The sequence below is a fragment of the Girardinichthys multiradiatus genome, chromosome 18, assembly GCF_021462225.1.
Source record: "Girardinichthys multiradiatus isolate DD_20200921_A chromosome 18, DD_fGirMul_XY1, whole genome shotgun sequence".
Taxonomy (NCBI): domain Eukaryota; kingdom Metazoa; phylum Chordata; class Actinopteri; order Cyprinodontiformes; family Goodeidae; genus Girardinichthys; species Girardinichthys multiradiatus.
In genome coordinates, this window is record NC_061810.1 from 14,820,995 (window position 1) to 14,839,718 (window position 18,724).

At 39.8% G+C, this 18,724-nt stretch overlaps 1 protein-coding gene across 1 annotated transcript; it reads right to left on the reverse strand.

Annotated features, from left to right (window-relative positions):
• Positions 1–339: 339 nt before the first annotated feature.
• Positions 340–9,796, reverse strand: siae (sialic acid acetylesterase). The gene is made up of 10 exons (XM_047392141.1): positions 9,619–9,796; positions 8,901–9,062; positions 5,327–5,481; positions 4,499–4,637; positions 3,043–3,211; positions 2,863–2,948; positions 2,653–2,786; positions 2,390–2,544; positions 1,853–2,039; positions 340–637 (listed from the first exon to the last, which is right to left on the reverse strand). The coding sequence occupies exons 1-10, from the start codon at positions 9,668–9,670 to the stop codon at positions 374–376; spliced, it is 1,503 nt and encodes a 500-aa protein (XP_047248097.1). The 5' UTR covers positions 9,671–9,796; the 3' UTR covers positions 340–373.
• Positions 9,797–18,724: the final 8,928 nt, after the last annotated feature.

An 18,724-nucleotide genomic window follows, 5' to 3' on the forward strand; every position in this document is an offset into this window, starting at 1 on the left:
ATCAAGTCCCCAGAGACCCCAAAGTGCTTTACACTACAATCATGATCAGTCATCCACCCATTCACACACACATTCACACACTGACAGTGGTGAGCTACGTTGTAGCCACAACGTGACTTAAAGACTTAGTGTAAAATCAGTGATTCAGAGAAAACTGGACCCAAGTCTTCACAGTGATTAATATTGCCATTATTAAGTCAGCATAACGTCAGTATTCAGACACCTTTGCTTGCATATTTATACATTTTTTACTAGGCCTTTCATTACTCGAGTGGATAAAAAAAAAAAAATACGACTGGACTTTGTAAATCAAGTTAAACATAGAAATAAAAGAACTAATCAATGTAAATCTATTTATTTCTCAGCTTCCTGTTCAGGTGCTTTTCCAAATATTTTGATTGCCTGTGTATCGATTGGTGATAAAAGGAGGCGCTGGTAAATTCCCACTGGCATCGTAAACAGGACATGCTTTAAATTCACAGGGCCAGTCTCTCCATGCATATCTAAGAGCAGCAACTTTAGATACTGGACACTGGGCAGCAAACAGCTGGATACTGGTTTGATTCCAATCTACGATGGCAGCCGGAAACCAAAAGGACTTGGGCTCACATGACACATTCTTCTCTGAGCAACAGATCTTGAATAAAAAAGAAAAACAAAAAGGAATAGCTGAAAGCATAGAATGATTTCACTGTCATTCCAGTTAAATGCAATCTTAACATTTAAAGTGAGACCAGTATTGTTTAAAATTGTCTGTGTTAATATATAGCTGTCAAAAATGTGAAGAAATCCTGCTCAGTGTATACTGGTGCAACTCAAATTAGGATGAAAAGTGAATTTATTTCAGTAACAATTTAAAAAATGAAGTTCTTATATAGATTCATTAAACCACAGTGATTTCAAGTGTATACTTATGTTAATTTTAAAGATTTTGGCTTACAGCTAAATAAAACTCAAAATTCAATTTCTCAAAATGTGTATATTATGTTAGACCTAATAAAAAAGGATTTTTAATAGATTATTAGACTACTGTGAAGTATGTCCTTGGTTGGTTGGGGCTCCTTTCGCAGGAATAACTGCATCAATGGGATGGAGGTGATTAGCCTGTAGTTCTGCTGAGGTGTAATGGAAAGCCACAGATGGCACATCGCCCCAAATCTGAACAGACTATAAAAGAATTCACACTGGATCTGAAACAACTTTTCGCCCCCTGTTTTCTTCTTCCTGAGTCTGGGACCTTGGTTTTCTAAAAAAATGCTACATTACTTTCATTGGAAAAGAGGACTTTGCCTGAGCAACAGTGCAGTACTTTGTTCTTCCTTAGCCCATGTAAGACCATTATGATGTCTCTGGTCCACGAGTGATTTAACATGCACAATGCAACAGTTGTAGCCCATATCCTGAATCCATCTGTGTGTGCTTCAGTGGTGGTTCTTCTATGACTGGTGCCCTAAAGAAGACATTTCTTGAGCACCTAATACCACATTTGTAGTTTTTACAAAAAGAAAAAAAAGGTTTCACTTGTCAAAATTGTGTTTTAAAGACTTTGGTCCAAGTATACATGCTGTGTGTTTCACGCTTATTTCAATCTAAGGTGGTCCTAATGCCATAAAAAGCTTTCAATATGCCTTTTTGTTGAGTTTTCACAAATAAAGTGCAGTATGAAGTGGTCAGGGTAGAATCCAGATCAGGTCTGACTGGCATAGGAATTTGACCAAACAAAACATTTTGATTTTTGATTTAACACCAGACAGAAATCAATGACAAATGCCTAAAATAACAAATTACTGAAATAACGTTAAATGATATTCTAATTTATAGAGATGGGCCTGTCCTCTGCTGCCAGCCTCACCTCAAACATGTTTTTAGATGACGTCACAGAGACCACCTGGTCGTAGATGATGATGATTGACATTTCAATTGGTAGGATTTGCTTTGGGAAAGGTCCTTGGAAGGGTATGCCTGTTTCCCCATAAGCCACAGCTCTGGCACCCAGTGTTAGTCTAAGGGCAACGTCCTGTTTGTCTCTGGGATGGATTCTGAAATCAAAAATTATACTCCATAACTTTGTTACAAAATAAGAGCAAAGACACCTGACAGTCAATAGTGTAAGACATAAAAATGAAAGTTTTTCTCCCCCTATTTTTTATCCCAAAACAATTTCTGCATTTTTCGCATCTTTGTAACACTTGGGATTTTTGTCATGTAATTTTACTGCATAGCTAGCACTCTTTTATTCTCTCATGACCACACTTGGCTTATTTACACCCCTAAAAACCACAGCTGCATGAATTTATGCCAACACTTAGTACAGTCCAAAACATGTGCATTTAGGAAACGTTTCAGGCTGTTGAACACATTCTAGCCTTTTCAGAAATTGGATCCTTACGTGCCATATGGTGACGTTTTATCAGGTAAATCCAAAGCCACTGCCATAAAGGTGTTCTTCATCCTGCTGTTTGGGACAAAGCCCACGTCTGCCGTTTGGTGCCAACGAATGTCTGGAAAGCCGTCATCTGTGGAGTTGTTTTTATAGGTGGATAGCTGCACATGCAAATAAATCATTTATCAGATGCATGCAATCAATATAGACATATTAGAGGTTCCTCTGTGCTGCTTATACTGCCTCTAAGAGTTCACTGTTCAACATACTTGGACAAATCCGAATGGAAAGTCAAGAGCAGTCTGCTGCCCTGAGCCTTGGTGAAATGCCATCCTCCAGTCATTTATCATAGCAGGAAATGAGCAGTTGTACTTGTCTTTATGGTACTCTGCATTCGCCTCACCTGAAAGTGTGAACAATTTTTGACACTTGAGTGTCCAAATTTTCAGAACATGTACTGTCTGTGATGGTTTTGTTACCCTGGTACCAGATGGCTCCATAGATGGTCATATTGAGGAATGGGTGGATCATTGCATTCCACAAAACAGTGTTGTCCATCAAAGAACTGAGAGATCATAACAAGCAGAGAGCAGAGATCGTTAAAAAATATGGAGATCTACTTTCCAATTAGCTGGTCTATGTTGTCCTCATGTTCCTACCCGTCCTCACTTTGCTGCAGTCCACACTGCTTTAGGGCTCTTGAGGATGACCAGGCTTCTACTGGTGTGCCTCCCCAACATGACTCCACCAGTCCTATGGGGTACTTCAGCGTATCATACATGTAACGCCCAAAGAGCCAGCACACCGCAGAAAACTCTGCCAGGACACCTGCGAGGGCAGCAATACTGCAGAGCTTAGGGGAGAAGTTTACATACAGCCAGCATGGGCTTAAATATTACATTATTTTAGGGCTTGTTCCAGAATATGATCATAAAACGTTGATGAACTTAAAACAAGAACCAGGTGCATTTTGTAATTTATTGTGTTTTTTCCCTAATCGTTACAGTGGTTCAAACTATACATATATACTCCGATTTATACATTTACACCCATTGATGTTTGGCTAAATTGTCTTTTAGCAGGTTGCAGAAGAAGCAACCTGCCTCTAACAACAAGGTGCTGACATATTTCTGGCTTGTTATTTGACCACTTCTATAAGAATTGGGATAGCTCTTTCAAATGTATTCCTTCGATGTTCAACAGGGTTGAGGCCAGCGCTGTCACAGGAGCTGAATATAAGCCTGCCCAAAACCCCTTTTCTTCGGGATCATTGTCCTGTCGGAACACACAACTGTGTCAAAGTTTCAAGCATCTAGCTGGGGATTCAAGGTAAAGTTGAAGTATTTTCAGATATTCCTGCTTCATTCTACCATCCACTTTATGCAATGCACCAGTATCACTGGCAGTGAACCCCTTAGCATAATGCTACCTCCACCATGCTTGACAGTTGGCACATTATTCGTAGGCTTGGAAACATCTCCTTGACTCCTCCTGACATTGTGGCCAATTAAATGAATCTTTGTCTCCTCTGAACAATAAAGGTTTTCTCCAGTAGTGTTTGGCTTGTCCACGTGGGCAGCCCCACATTTCAGTCGAGCTTAAAGATGTTGATTTTTGGAGAAGGTGATTTTTCTGGTCGGCAACCTAGCAGTTTTAAAGTTGCTTCACTGTGGACAGTCACATTGGTCTTCCAGTATCTTCCAGTTTATGACAGGCTTGATCCTAGGTGGTTGCTAGGTTGTTCCAGAACATCCTAACAAATTTTAATTTCAACTACTTGTGTGTGACAGTTTTGGTCAGATTGTTGGAACCTGGACACAATTGGGTGGGCATTCAAACAGGACAAGGATTCATAACACACACAAAAACTGGTTTTGGAATGGACAAAGCTAGATTATACTCAGCTTCTGGGAATGATTTAGACCTCAGTCCTATTTCAAATCTATGAGTACGCTTCCAAGAAGCGTGGTCAAATATCCAGCTAAAATTATGTCAAAAGCTTGATGATGGCTACAAAAAGGCTCTGGTCAATGTGGAACTTTCATTTACAGCTCAGTACCAACAAATAAAACAATTTCAAAGCATTTAATGAAATAAAGCAAATCTTTATCTTACTGGCGGTGGGGACGGACCAGGGTATTTCCACTTGGATTAGATCAATCCGCTCAGTTTTACTCATGTTCAAAGATGCCATAAAAGGCCTTACATGTGGATATTTAGATGAGAGGGCCAGCTCCTCAGATGCATTGAAAATCTATTTGAGAGTAAAAGAAAAAAAAGAAATAAGTGAATCATTTATATAAACAGCAAAACCTGGATCAATGTAATGTTTCATTACACTTTCATTGCAGGCCAGACCTTAAATTTCACAATCCGATAACGGCTTTTCCACCAGAGGTTCCAGCTTATAATCGGAGCTGGTTCACAAGGCAGCAAAGCAAACCAGTTCTGTAAAAAAACCTGGTTGCTTCTCTGCCTATTGAAGGCCAAGTATGAGCCAAGTAATTACGTCCTTATAAACGTCTCATTCATTTCTTGTTTGATCCTCTTTTTTGTGAAGGACTGTAGTGGATAAAGACAATTTAATCACATAAGTAATATGCAATTTTATCCCAGTGTCCCAGAATTTTAAACATGGCACTTTAAGGTTTTGATTGGATGCTGTTAATCAGTGAGCCTGTCCCTAGCTCATAATGAAAGCAGAACTTTTCTCTGGTCCAGAAGCAAACTGCGGCTGGGACAGGTGCTCATGCCAGGATGTTGTCTGAGTGGACAAACAACAAACTGCTGCTTAGTAAATGCTAACACCAGTGAAGTATGTGAATCGGTTGGGTGGAAAAGGCCCTATGAGAGATATTTAAGTGACTTAGTAAAAACAGCATTTACTGTTTTCATTCATCCCAGTAAATCCAGTCAGACAGGTGTTTCACACGCCCACTGTACCTGAGAGGTTTTAAAATACATGTTACTCTGGCCTCCACACAGCCAGATGTCTCCAAACAGCACATCTGTCAGGTTACATTTGCTGCTCTCAGACTCCGCTTGTACATTGTAGGGACCACCAGCATCAACAGGTTCAAGGGTGACTTGCCAAATGCCTGCGGGGGTGGGGGAAACCGTCATCAATACATGCAATGTAACAAAATAAGCTTTTTTTCCTGTGTTTGATTTTGGAATATTTGCAATGGTGGCTAGGGTTACTATTTTTTATGTTTTTCAAAATATGCAAATTGTGCAAAAAGTCAAATGAAACCCTAACACTGCACTGATGCCCCTTGACTTGAAATGTGCAGGCCATGCAAAATCTACATGCCTTTAGATATATTTAGACTCATGCCTAAAGGCTTAATATAATATTTTAGAGCCAAGTCTTGATAGTATAAACATAAATCACAACACAGCATTCCTATGGTTTTTCAAAGTAAATAATTATAAATCTTCTGACAACAGCTCTTTTCCTCACAGAAAAAAAGCCATTGAAGCCACACCTAAAACAAAAGGCACTTCCATATTGGGATAATGATCTTCTGGAAATGCAGCATGTACTGTCTTTAGCAATAAAAAATATATATAGTTTTCTTGACAAAAATTTCCTTTGTAACAGAAATATGTCAAATGGCTGTATGCCCACTTACTGACAACACAGAAAAAAAGGACAGAGTGAGCTCTCTTATGTTCAATTCATGACACTGAAAAGTAGTGACTTCTCTTCACCCATTTTTGTTAGCAACAACCTTTGGCCTTGAACTGTGACACAATAAGGACGTTGGATTTGAAGAAGAAACAACCCATGGTTTCTACTCTTTATGGGTCTTCTGAGGGAACAAAACATCTGCTCATTAATGTTCCAAGATGGATAAGTATGTAAGGTATTGTTCAATCTTCTGGAGACATCAACACACTGTTTTTAATTAAAGGTTATGTTTCATTAAATGTTTTTTTTGGTTAATCCCTTATTTTTTTTTACTGGGTTTTGTGTTTATCTTGTTTCTGTTATATTGACAAGTATCTGAAAAAAAGGTATTTAATAAAACCCACGTTGTAAACTTCAAGTTAAGATCAGTTTCCATGAACCATTACTGAAGAAATGGTGGTCACTTGTTACAGTAACAGTGTTTTGAAACATAACTTTTTATGAAGGAATTAAAACTGGTTACATCTATCTAAGAAAAAGTATGAATGTACAGCAGTACAGTAATTTGTGAATACTAGCCATTATTGACAGCCTCATCAAATCCTGATAAATATATAAATCTCCACGTGAAATGAGCATCACATGTACTACCAATGTTTGATAAATGGACTCAACTTATCTTTGTTTAACCCTATGGACAGTAAACAGACAGCTGTGAATAGTGACCAGAGAGATCACATAAATCAACATCTACAGGTCCTTCTTAAAATATTAGCATATTGTAATAAAGTTCATTATTTTCCATAATGTCATGATGAAAATTTAACATTCATATATTTTAGATTCATTGCACACTAACTGAAATATTTCAGGTCTTTTATTGTCTTAATACGGATGATTTTGGCATACAGCTCATGAAAACCCAAAATTCCTATCTCACAAAATTAGCATATTTCATCCGACCAATAAAAGAAAAGTGTTTTTAATACAAAAAACGTCAACCTTCAAATAATCATGTACAGTTATGCACTCAATACTTGGTCGGGAATCCTTTGGCAGAAATGACTGCTTCAATGCGGCGTGGCATGGAGGCAATCAGCCTGTGGCACTGCTGAGGTCTTATGGAGGCCCAGGATGCTTCAATAGCGGCCTTTAGATCATCCAGAGTGTTGGGTCTTGAGTCTCTCAACGTTCTCTTCACAATATCCCACAGATTCTCTATGGGGTTCAGGTCAGGAGAGTTGGCAGGCCAATTGAGCACAGTGATACCATGGCCAGTAAACCATTTACCAGTGGTTTTGGCACTGTGAGCAGGTGCCAGGTCGTGCTGAAAAATGAAATCTTCATCTCCATAAAGCTTTTCAGCAGATGGAAGCATGAAGTGCTCCAAAATCTCCTGATAGCTAGCTGCATTGACCCTGCCCTTGATAAAACACAGTGGACCAATACCAGCAGCTGACACGGCACCCCAGACCATCACTGACTGTGGGTACTTGACACTGGACTTCTGGCATTTTGGCATTTCCTTCTCCCCAGTCTTCCTCCAGACTCTGGCACCTTGATTTCCGAATGACATGCATAATTTGCTTTCATCCGAAAAAGGTACTTTGGACCACTGAGCAACAGTCCAGTGCTGCTTCTCTGTAGCCCAGGTCAGGCGCTTCTGCCGCTGTTTCTGGTTCAAAAGTGGCTTGACCTGGGGAATGCGACACCTGTAGCCCATTTCCTGCACACGCCTGTGCACGGTGGCTCTGGATGTTTCTACTCCAGACTCAGTCCACTGCTTCCGCAGGTCCCCCAAGGTCTGGAATCGGCCCTTCTCCACAATCTTCCTCAGGTCCGGTCACCTCTTCTCGTTGTGCAGCGTTTTCTGCCACACGTTTTCCTTCCCACAGACTTCCCATTGAGGTGCCTTGATACAGCACTCTGGGAACAGCCTATTCGTTCAGACATTTCTTTCTGTGTCTTACCCTCTTGCTTGAGGGTGTCAATAGTGGCCTTCTGGACAGCAGTCAGGTCGGCAGTCTTACCCATGATTGGGGTTTTGAGTGATGAACCAGGCTGGGAGTTTTAAAGGCCTCAGGAATCTTTTGCAGGTGTTTAGAGTTAACTCGTTGATTCAGATGATTAGGTTCATAGCTCGTTTAGAGACCCTTTTAATGATATGCTAATTTTGTGAGATAGGAATTTTGGGTTTTCATGAGCTGTATGCCAAAATCATCCGTATTAAGACAATAAAAGACCTGAAATATTTCAGTTAGTGTGCAATGAATCTAAAATATATGAATGTTAAATTTTCATCATTACATTATGGAAAATAATTAACTTTATCACAATATGCTAATATTTTGAGAAGGACCTGTATTTACACAAAACTGGACCTAAGCTCCAAACCTACTGATCTGTAAAGGCCGTTTGTCATGACATCAAGATGACCCAGTGACCGTTCTGAAAATTAAATTTTATAGTGTGTAACTGAAAGCTTTCGATTTTAAAGTGTAAGTTACATCACCACATTCCTAGATGTGTCTAACGTAATTAAGCTTGATTAGTTCTGATGTCTCCACAAGGAGGGATACCATGGTGTCTTTTTAAAAGTGGCATTCAGTGAAGAAATATGCATGAAAACACTGGCGGTAACAACTAATTAATAATTATCAGCTCAAGTTGGCTGCTGGCTGTGTTGTTCGCAAAATCATCTTATCACTTCATTGAACTCTGATTAGGGAAACAGTGAAAATCCCTCCCTTATGTCTGATGATAATTGATGTAATTGGTGTAATTGGTGGCTGACCTCAGTTTGTAGCTAGTACTCCACAGATCTTAAAAATAAACTTTCCCTGTTCACAAAAAAAAACAAAACAAAAAACTTGCTGGATTCACCTTCTGTCACGGGGGGCGATGAGACTTTCTGTGGAAAGGGCCCCGTCAGGTAGACCGTGACCTGTTCCCCCTCAGGGCCGTAACCCCACAGGACCGCTCTCTGTGGGGACTTCTGCAGCACCATATGGTCTCCATAATAGGAAGCAAAGCGCAAGGTGCCATCTTATCCAGAACAAAAAGTGGCATAATACAAAAGAAACAAGAGAAATCAATCACCACTTGAATATTACATAAAAAATTAAAGAGGAAAACAAATAGATTATGATTAAATATGTTGTTGATTAAAATGCATACTATGCATGACTATCTGATTACCGTTCTAAAATAGTTGGTCTGAAGTTGACTTGTGCAGGTTAACCAAGCACAATTATATTAAGGCAAATTATTAAACATTTAAAAACTGCGAACACATTACCATTTTTTGAGCTGTTAAAGATATTTATCTCCAACTGTAGTTATGACAAAAATATTTATAAATGTAATTAATTGACGTTGTGGCATTTTTATCACTCCGTACCAACTACCCACAGAGACACTTCTGTTAACTTTAAATAAATATTCCTTAGAGAGTAGGGCTTAATGAACTGCTTATATTTCTGGGAACTGGTTAACAGATGGCGTTTGTGTTCAGTTACCATGTTTTTTACCCAGCACGCTTCAATATGAGCCTAATTAAGTTGAACAGAGACGCTGAATGCCGACGACCCCCTATACTCACCGCCGTGGTGAAAAGCAGCTAAAAGCAAAACAACAACAGAGATTACAGCCATGACTAGAAGACGGGTTCATGAAATGCTGAAAAAGCCCTGGATGCTTTAGTTTATATGCTCAGAGACCACGAAACTGAAACTTCGCTACGTCAGGTGACTAACCTGAACTACCAAACTAACTCTGGGTCACGCGATACAAAGTCTCCTGTCAACGCAGACTTTCAAAATAAAAACGTCATCCTTTTTTTTTCTCTGTGTTGTACGTCTGTGGTATACAAAAAACGATGTTGATTTCGAAAATAGTTGCAAACTTTTTTTTTTTTTTTTTTTTACAAATTCAATTTAGATGTGCAGCAAAAGAAAATGTTTTACCATTGGAACAGAGTATTTTATATTGTCGAAGTTCCAACCTCCAGTCTTGTTCAAGGTGTATTTAAAACCTTTTATTTTATTGGCTATCAAGTAAAATAAAGAAAAGAAAATAGCTTTGTACCTATTTTGTCTTCTTTTAAACGTATCATTTAATTGGTAGTGTAAAGTTTACAGTATGTCGCTACATTATCAGAGTAAGAGTAAAGCACTTTGAAAGAATGTGAGGAATAATTTATTGATTACGTAATGTTTTACACGGGCTGCTGTTATTTTGCTCTGCTTTATATATTTGATCTGATCATTTCACATCTTTGCCAGTTGGCACTCCTGTTTTGCATACACGCAATCCACATTTATTCCATACCCTTGTTTTTCACCACATCAGTTCACTTCTGCTGGTAGTTAAGTATTTTAAATGGTTGTGGTTCTGATAGCAACTCGGCCCAGTATTAATTGGCACATGGTTAGTACGAGACATCCCATTGAAGTTGGTCACAAAAAAAACAAAAAACAAAACTGCACAAGTAAGAATTAGAATTTGCAAATTCTATTGACCTACTTGGTATTACTCACCTTAAGGTGTGTATTAAGTTTGCAAATACTCAATCTTAGTCTATGCGTATTGTGTATGGGAGCAAATCGTTACCATATTTCAAATGAAAACGCATTTTCATTTTAAGAATGTGGCTGCATTATTTGACCCATAAATAACATTAGTAATCAATCATCCTATTTGCATTTTCTTCTTCACGCCTGCACATTTTATGCCATGATCAAAAAGAAAACAAAGCAGACTTTGCTTTTTCGTTTTCGTGGTCTGCCCGCAAAGTACTGCCCAGAACTCGAAAACGAAAAAGCATTCCGAGCTGCGGGCGCAGAAGAGTGACGTCAGCAGCCGCTCTTCCTCAGCTCCCTGCTGACCGAGCTACCCATCTTGTTCGGTAGGGGCCGCTGTGCACGTCTGCATTGCATTACATTGCAAACGTGCTGAGAAATTGATTGAATTGCAGCAGGACCGAGCTCAATTTGTGGCAGTGGCAGGCAGAACTGGTAGTTCCGGTGGCAGCCTTATGACCTGGGACATCCAGCGTGTTTTTAAGCATTTATTTATAATTTTCTGTGAGTGACAATTCAGAATAGCCGCTCATGCTCTATAATAAACCGGCTGTTTGTGCAATAAATCTTCGTCATCCTTTCAACACGTCACACATACACATAATGCTATTTATTTTTCATGTCAAGTAAATACAATCACCTTATGTTATGGTTCTAAAGCTGTTTATTAAATAATAATCAATAATGAAATCATTATTTAAAGGTAACAGGCTATAACCACAATGACATCCCGTTTGCCGATAATCAGCATTGGCATCACTTCCGGTGGCAGCTCCCCAGACCATTTTCCGGTAATCAGCATCAGCTTCCACAAAAACAGCGGCAACCGCATTGGCAAGCTTTCACGGCCGGTCTGGCACCTTCTGGCATCCTCGCGGAATCCCCTGCCACCCTGCAGCAGGCTGTGGCAGTTCCGGTGGCAGCTTCGGTGGGAGGCTGTGGCGGAACTGCCACAGCCAATGCAGACGTGCACAGCGCCCCCTACCGAACAAGATGGGTAGCTCGGTCAGCAGGGAGCTGAGGAAGAGCGGCTGCCGACGTCACTCTTCTGCGCCCGCCGCTCGGAACGCTTTTTCGTTTTCAAGTTCTGGGCAGTACTTTGCAGGCAGACCACGAAAACAAAAAAGCAATGTCTGCTTTGTTTTCTTTTTGATTATGGCATAAAATGTGCAGTCTTGAAGAAGAAAATGCAAATGCAAATAGGATGATTGATTACTTATTTTATTTAGGTGGCAAATAAAGATGATTATTAAATAATGCAGTCACAATCTTAAAATGAAAAAGCATTTCAGCAAATGCGTTTTCATTTTCAAATTTTACATTACAAATTGAATTTTGGTATCTATTTTCTGGGGCATATTTTGAAAAATAAATCTCAACTGTCTTTTTCATTTTTATTTTAATTAAGTGAAAGAATGAGCAGTCTTGAAGAAGAAAATTAAATGCAAACAGGATTATTGCTTACTAATTTCATTTATGAGTCATACAATGCAGCCACATTCTTAAAATGAAAAAGCATTTCTGAAAATGGCACATCTGAAACTGAATTAACTTTGCAGTTAATTTTAGTATCTGACCTAATTTTGATGCATGTATCCATTCAGGAACTTTATAGGTTGTTTTATATTTTGAAAGAACAGGATATTGCCAGATTAAATCCCAAATTTAATCTAATCCACCCCGGCCTAAAGGGGTGTGTGTCAAAAGTCAAATTGCAATTATTACACATAGGAGGTATAGCAATTTTCTTTTTCCTTTGCATGTTTAAACAAAATTCCCTTAAAGGTTAAGAGTATTGTCTAATCACTAGTTCTCCCAAAGAAAGGTGAAGAATTAACACTAAAATCATAAATATCCTTAGAGAAAGGAGTAGCATTGTAACACTTAGAGCATCGTGTTGTCACAAGTCACAAGTTGAATGATCAACTTCTGTGCCCGTTTTACACTCATACAAATGTGTCCAATATATGTATAGTTAAAGATACATTATATAGCTGGACATACATTTGTTGTTGCTTTTAGCAATTTCTCATAACTTTGTTGTTGTTTTGTAGTGTCTGCCAGAATGATGGAATCAAACCATTATGAATTCAGCAGACGTGGAGATGCACAAGGTTGTCGTGGCTGATCTCATCCGTTTGTCTCCAGATGAGCAGGATGCTTTAAATCAGTTTGACCTTGCTGCATGTGATAAAAAGATTAAACAATTACTTGACCTAATTGAAAATCCAACTGGAGAGATTCTGATTTAAGATGTTGTTGGCAGGCTTACCTTGTTGTATCAGCAAAAATCCCAACTGGAAGCTAAAAGATATTTTCAGTTACAGACTGACCATCAGATGACCCTTCAAAGAGAGAATGCTGCAAAGCTTGAGCTCTCAAAAGCTGAAGAGAGAGCTGAGAGAGCTGAAGCAAAGTTAGTGGACCTGAAGGCAGATGAGGTCAAGAAAGCTTCATCCCAAAAGCACGAACAGACCCCCACCACCTGATTTGCATTATCGCTCACAGAAGCTGCAGCAGCCACAGCAGGGGGCAGACTCAGACAGCCGGCATTCAGCACCTACAGAGTCTCCTCCTTCTAAACTTAGTCCCAGTGTTCAACTTACTTCCACAGACCTTAACAGAAATTTTGGAAGTCAGATGGTATCCAGTGGTGTCCTGCCAAATCCCATTGCTGTGAACAACCACCAAGATGACCAAGTACCGGACTCAGCGTGCACAAGTGGTCCAATTGGGTGGGAGGAGCACCCTTCCAGCCTGATCGGCACCCCTCTCCATTCTGACTCTGTGTCGAACCCTTGGGGCCAGGAGAGACGCACATGGTTCTCACGTAACTCTATCCAACCTGACCCCCCACCTCTTGCACGAGTCCATTCATTAGAAAGCTCTCATTTAAATCATGAGAAAACTTGTTTCCTTCCCCAGAGGTTAGATCATGATCTTCCACCATTTCATGAACTTAACCAGCGTGACTTCTCAGATGGACATGGTCCACTGGAGCATGGTGTCCATTTCAAACAGCTTGAATCCCTTGCTAAGGACATAGAAGTTTTTGATCCAGGTAGCCAGGATTCATATATTGAGGCTTACCTGCTTGAGGTTGAACATTGTCTTCTTGACTTGCGTTTTCCTTCTCATTGTGAAAAGCTGAAGCTTATTTGGAAAACAACAGCTAAGAGTGTTCATGTGTTCATAAAAACTCTTCCTCCTAAAATTAGTGACAGCTATCCAGCTCTCTGCCAGGCTCTTAGAGAGGAGTATGCTGTTTACAGAGATGAAGCCGCTGCCATTATTAATGCTTTGACAGTTTTGCAAAAACAAGATGAACCTCCCCGAGAATATTTCCACCGTTTGAAGAATGCTTATTTTCCGGGATGTTATGCTCCAGGTCTTGAAGAAGACCACACTTTTAAGTCTTTGTTTCTTCACAACCTCCAGGTTAGCGTGCAGTATGAAGTGACCATGCATTGCACAATGGAGAATATCTCCATGCAGGAGACTTGTGTGGGAAACACCTGTCCGTTCAGACAGAGCAGGAAAAGGCAAAGTTAGAGTGTTAAACATTCAAACTGAGAACAGGCCAAATAAGAAGCGCAAAGTAACTCCCCAAGTGATGCAACAGAACCAGGGGGGTGGTAACTGGCGCCAGCTAAAACCAAAGCCAAGAGTTAAAAGACAAACACCTTTTCACAGTGCAACATCGAACTGTTAGGTTGGTGGTAAAGAGTGGAGCCACTCCAAAGATGTCATCACAAAGGAGGAGTTTGAGATGATCTGCAGGTGCGTTATCACTGAGATATTGGCGTTCCTAAAAGACACGGCAAGCCGTTGCAGTCCAGAATCAACCCTGTAAATCTATCAAACAAGGTATAAAGATGGTAAATAATTTCTAACACCCTATATTCTGTTTTAATCTTTTTTTCTTATGGTTCTGAACTTGAGAAATTATTAAAGTTTTAAAAGCAGTATTATTATGGTGTGAAAATTATTACATGACTTTTTATTTTTTCTTTAAAACATTTTATTAGAGTTAGTCTCTGCCCAAACCTGCCTCACTCCTGTCCAAACACTAACCTTTGAACAAAAATGAACTGCTGAACTCTGCCTACCTACAGGAACCCAGTGACTCTTTTCACATGGCTTAGGACTGATGGTTATAATCATAATCATCATCTTTATTGGTCATTGCACATGAACATTACAACAAAATGTTTCCTCTGCATTTAACCCGTCCCTTATAGGGAGCAGTGGGCTGCCATTGTGCGGTACCCGGGGAGCATTCTGGGGCTGAGGGTCTTGCTCAGGGACCCAGAGTGGCAATTTGTGGGATATGAACCTGGCCCCTTGTGTCCCCTCTGGAATGTAAACCTCCTGTTCTAACCACTAGGCCACCACTCCCCAAAGACTATGAACTGCATCTCATTCTTCGGAACTAAAGGGGGGATGTGGAACCCACAGCCATGGATTTCAACATTAAAACTGTGGTACAAACTTTTCTGGAAGTTTCAAAATAAATTGCATTTAACTGACTTCCAGCACAACTTCAGAAGTGGAAACAGGGGTAACAGCGGACTTCCTATGATGCCACTGCCCGTATAATACCCCCACCTTTCCAAAGGTCCTTTCTCTAACACCCGGACTCCGTGCGAGCCTGGCCGGGGAGACAGCGCGCTAATGTTTCTTTGCTGGCAAACAGACATAAACTCTTCAAACTGGATCCAAGGGTGTCATACGATCATCGATCAGGTACGGATGAATTACTGTTTGTATACCCGGTATTCATTCATAAAAGGGGAAATGAAGGTATAAGCATTGCTTTACTTTCTCTCTGAGGCCTGCAGAAGCAAACTCTCCCAGAGAAGTCCCCAGTAGAGACGCTGTCTCTACGAAGCCGAGTGAAGCGGTTTGCCCAGTTTGAGAGGAGGACAACAGGAGCCGCATCACCGTGGTAACGTGCAGTTTGGTTGGCCCAACAGAGCGGCCGCCCAGTCACTGCTCCGGAGGTTAGCTGGAAGCTAACCCTTTGTTCACAGAGCTTTCTTCAAACGTTGTCGTCGCTCGGACGACTCCTCCTCAACACGTTTCAAACGAGGTTAGGGTTTGGGCAGAGAGATTTAAGGTAAAATGATCTGAACATTTCCATTTTCTGAAGTTTGGTTTTGTTTGTGTGAAACTCTGCTATCTTAGTGCTAGCAGGCTATCTGCAGCACACGTGCTCAGTTTTGTGTTCTGTTTGTGTGGTTTTAAAGATAAGACAAACTTTATTTAAAGGGTGATTTTAAACAAAGAAGATTGATCATAATGCGCCGTCCGCGCTTATGCATTTTAACCATTTTATTGACGGTATTTTACAGATGTGTGTTTGATTCTGGTGCTAAGCTATCAGCTTCTTTTGTTAGCTTTAACTGCTAACAGCTAAGAACACGTGCTTGCCTGCTAAAGAATATTTATCCAGATAGTTGTTAGTTTTCAATCCAGTAAATAATAGTTCCCTAAACATTATTTTACTAAACTTGATAACTAAGTAAACACCATTAAGCCCCATTTCCCCAGAAAGATTTGGGTCTTATCCAAAATATTTCTTTGAATATTTTACCATTTCCTTAATAATATTTCTTTGAATATTATTTTAATAAATATAGGCACCTAATGAGACACCGTTGAGAATTTGTCATCCAGAAGGTTGGTTTTATTCAGCAGATCATTATTTAAAACATTATTTTATTAAAATAATATTTTATCTGATCTTGCATTGTGAATGGTTGTCTAAACGTTTGCTGATTATTTTCTAAGTTGGTTCCAAGACTAACTTAACTTCACTTCCAGATTCTTCAAGATAATCCTTGGTTCTCAAACATAAATATTTCATGGTAATGTTGCATCACTCTTTCGGTCATGATTTCCAATTATCTTTAATCAACTTGTTTATACAGGTCCTTCTCAAAATATTAGCATATTGTGATAAAGTTCATTATTTTCCATAATGTCATGATGAAAATTTAACATTCATATATTTTAGATTCATTGCACACTAACTGAAATATTTCAGGTCTTTTATTGTCTTAATACAGATGATTTTGGCATACAGCTCATGAAAACCCAAAATTCCTATCTCACAAAATTAGCATATCATTAAAAGGGTCTCTAAACGAGCTATGAACCTAATCATCTGAATCAACGAGTTAACTCTAAACACCTGCAAAAGATTCCTGAGGCCTTTAAAACTCCCAGCCTGGTTCATCACTCAAAACCCCAATCATGGGTAAGACTGCCGACCTGACTGATGTCCAGAAGGCCACTATTGACACCCTCAAGCAAGAGGGTAAGACACAGAAAGAAATTTCTGAACGAATAGGCTGTTCCCAGAGTGCTGTATCAAGGCACCTCAGTGGGAAGTCTGTGGGAAGGAAAAAGTGTGGCAGAAAATGCTGCACAACGAGAAGAGGTGACCGGACCCTGAGGAAGATTGTGGAGAAGGGCCGATTCCAAACCTTGGGGGACCTGCAGAAGCAGTGGACTGAGTCTGGAGTAGAAACATCCTGAGCCACCGTGCACAGGCGTGTGCAGGAAATGGGCTACAGGTGCCACATTCCCCAGGTCAAGCCACTTTTGAACCAGAAACAGCGGCAGAAGCGCCTGACCTGGGCTACAGAGAAGCAGCACTGGACTGTTGCTCAGTGGTCCAAAGTACTTTTTTCAGATGAAAGCAAATTCTGCATGTCATTTGTAAATCAAGGTGCCAGAGTCTGGAGGAAGACTGGGGAGAAGGAAATGCCAAAATGCCAGAAGTCCAGTGTCAAGTACCCACAGTCAGTGATGGTATGGGGTGCCATGTCCGCTGCTGGTGTTGGTCCACTGTGTTTTATCAAGGGCAGGGTCAATGCAGCTAGCTATCAGGAGATTTTGGAGCACTTCGTGCTTCCATCTGCTGAAAAGCTTTATGGAGATGAAGATTTCATTTTTCAGCACGACCTGGCACCTGCTCACAGTGCCAAAACCACTGGTAAATGGTTTACTGACCATGGTATCACTGGGCTCGATTGGCCTGCCAACTCTCCTGACCTGAACCCCATAGAGAATCTGTGGGATATTGTGAAAAGAACGTTGAGAGACTCAAGACCCAACACTCTGGATGAGCTAAAGGCCGCTATCGAAGCATCTTGGGCCTCCATAAGATCTCAGCAGTGCCACAGGCTGATTGCCTCCATGCCACGCCGCATTGAAGCAGTCATTTCTGCAAAAGGATTCCCGACCAAGTATTGAGTGCATAACTGTACATTATTATTTGAAGGTTGACGTTATTTGTATTAAAAACACATTTCTTTTATTGGTCGGATGAAATATGCTAATTTTGTGAGAGGAATTTTGGGTTTTCATGAGCTGTATGCCAAAATCATCCGTATTAAGACAATAAAAGACCTGAAATATTTCAGTTAGTGTGCAATGAATCTAAAATATATGAATGTTAAATTTTCATCATTACATTATGGAAAATAATGAACTTTATCACAATATGCTAATATTTTGAGAAGGACCTGTATTGTACATAGCCCATTAGTCTTTGTTATTCCTTAATTCTGCTTGGTAGTTTAGTTGGATTGTTTTAGCATAGTAAAGAGTTTGTTTGATTGATTGAAATATGTTTGACTTTGAGTTGACTTAGTTTTGTTAATACATTCTTGTATTTTGTTATATATTCACAGGATAACCCTTAACAGACCGAAATATCATTTGATAAAATATGAATATTAAATATTACATAATATTTTCAGATTCATAATCACAACACTTGAAAGGCCTCTCTACCCATATAGTACACTGCAATTCCATTAATTATTACATGCTTAGTTTATGTATCAAATAAACAACAGTGTAGGCACATTAATTGGCTAATTTCTCAAATCTTTGCTGCTGCTATGTGTGCAGTGAATCCTCACGAAGGCCAAGGTAATTACCATCCAAAGGCTAATACAACAGCATGAAAAATGACAGCAGATGTAACATTAATTACCCAACAATTTACCAGCCAGGTGTTCATTTACCATAGGGTCTTAGGCGTTGGCCTGTGGTAAAGACAAATGAACGCATGCAGTTCAGTTGACATGTTATTTAAAAAGTATATTTTCA

Coding starts and splice junctions, on each gene's coding strand:
- siae (XM_047392141.1), bottom strand. CDS start 9,670: ATGGCTGTAATCTCTGTTGTTGTTTTGCTTTTAGCTGCTTTTCACCAC. Junction 2,787..2,862: donor TGGAGCCATCTGGTACCAGG/GTAACAAAACCA, acceptor TCACACTTTCAG/GTGAGGCGAATGCAGAGTAC. Junction 638..1,852: donor CATCTAAAAACATGTTTGAG/GTGAGGCTGGCA, acceptor TTTTTATTCAAG/ATCTGTTGCTCAGAGAAGAA.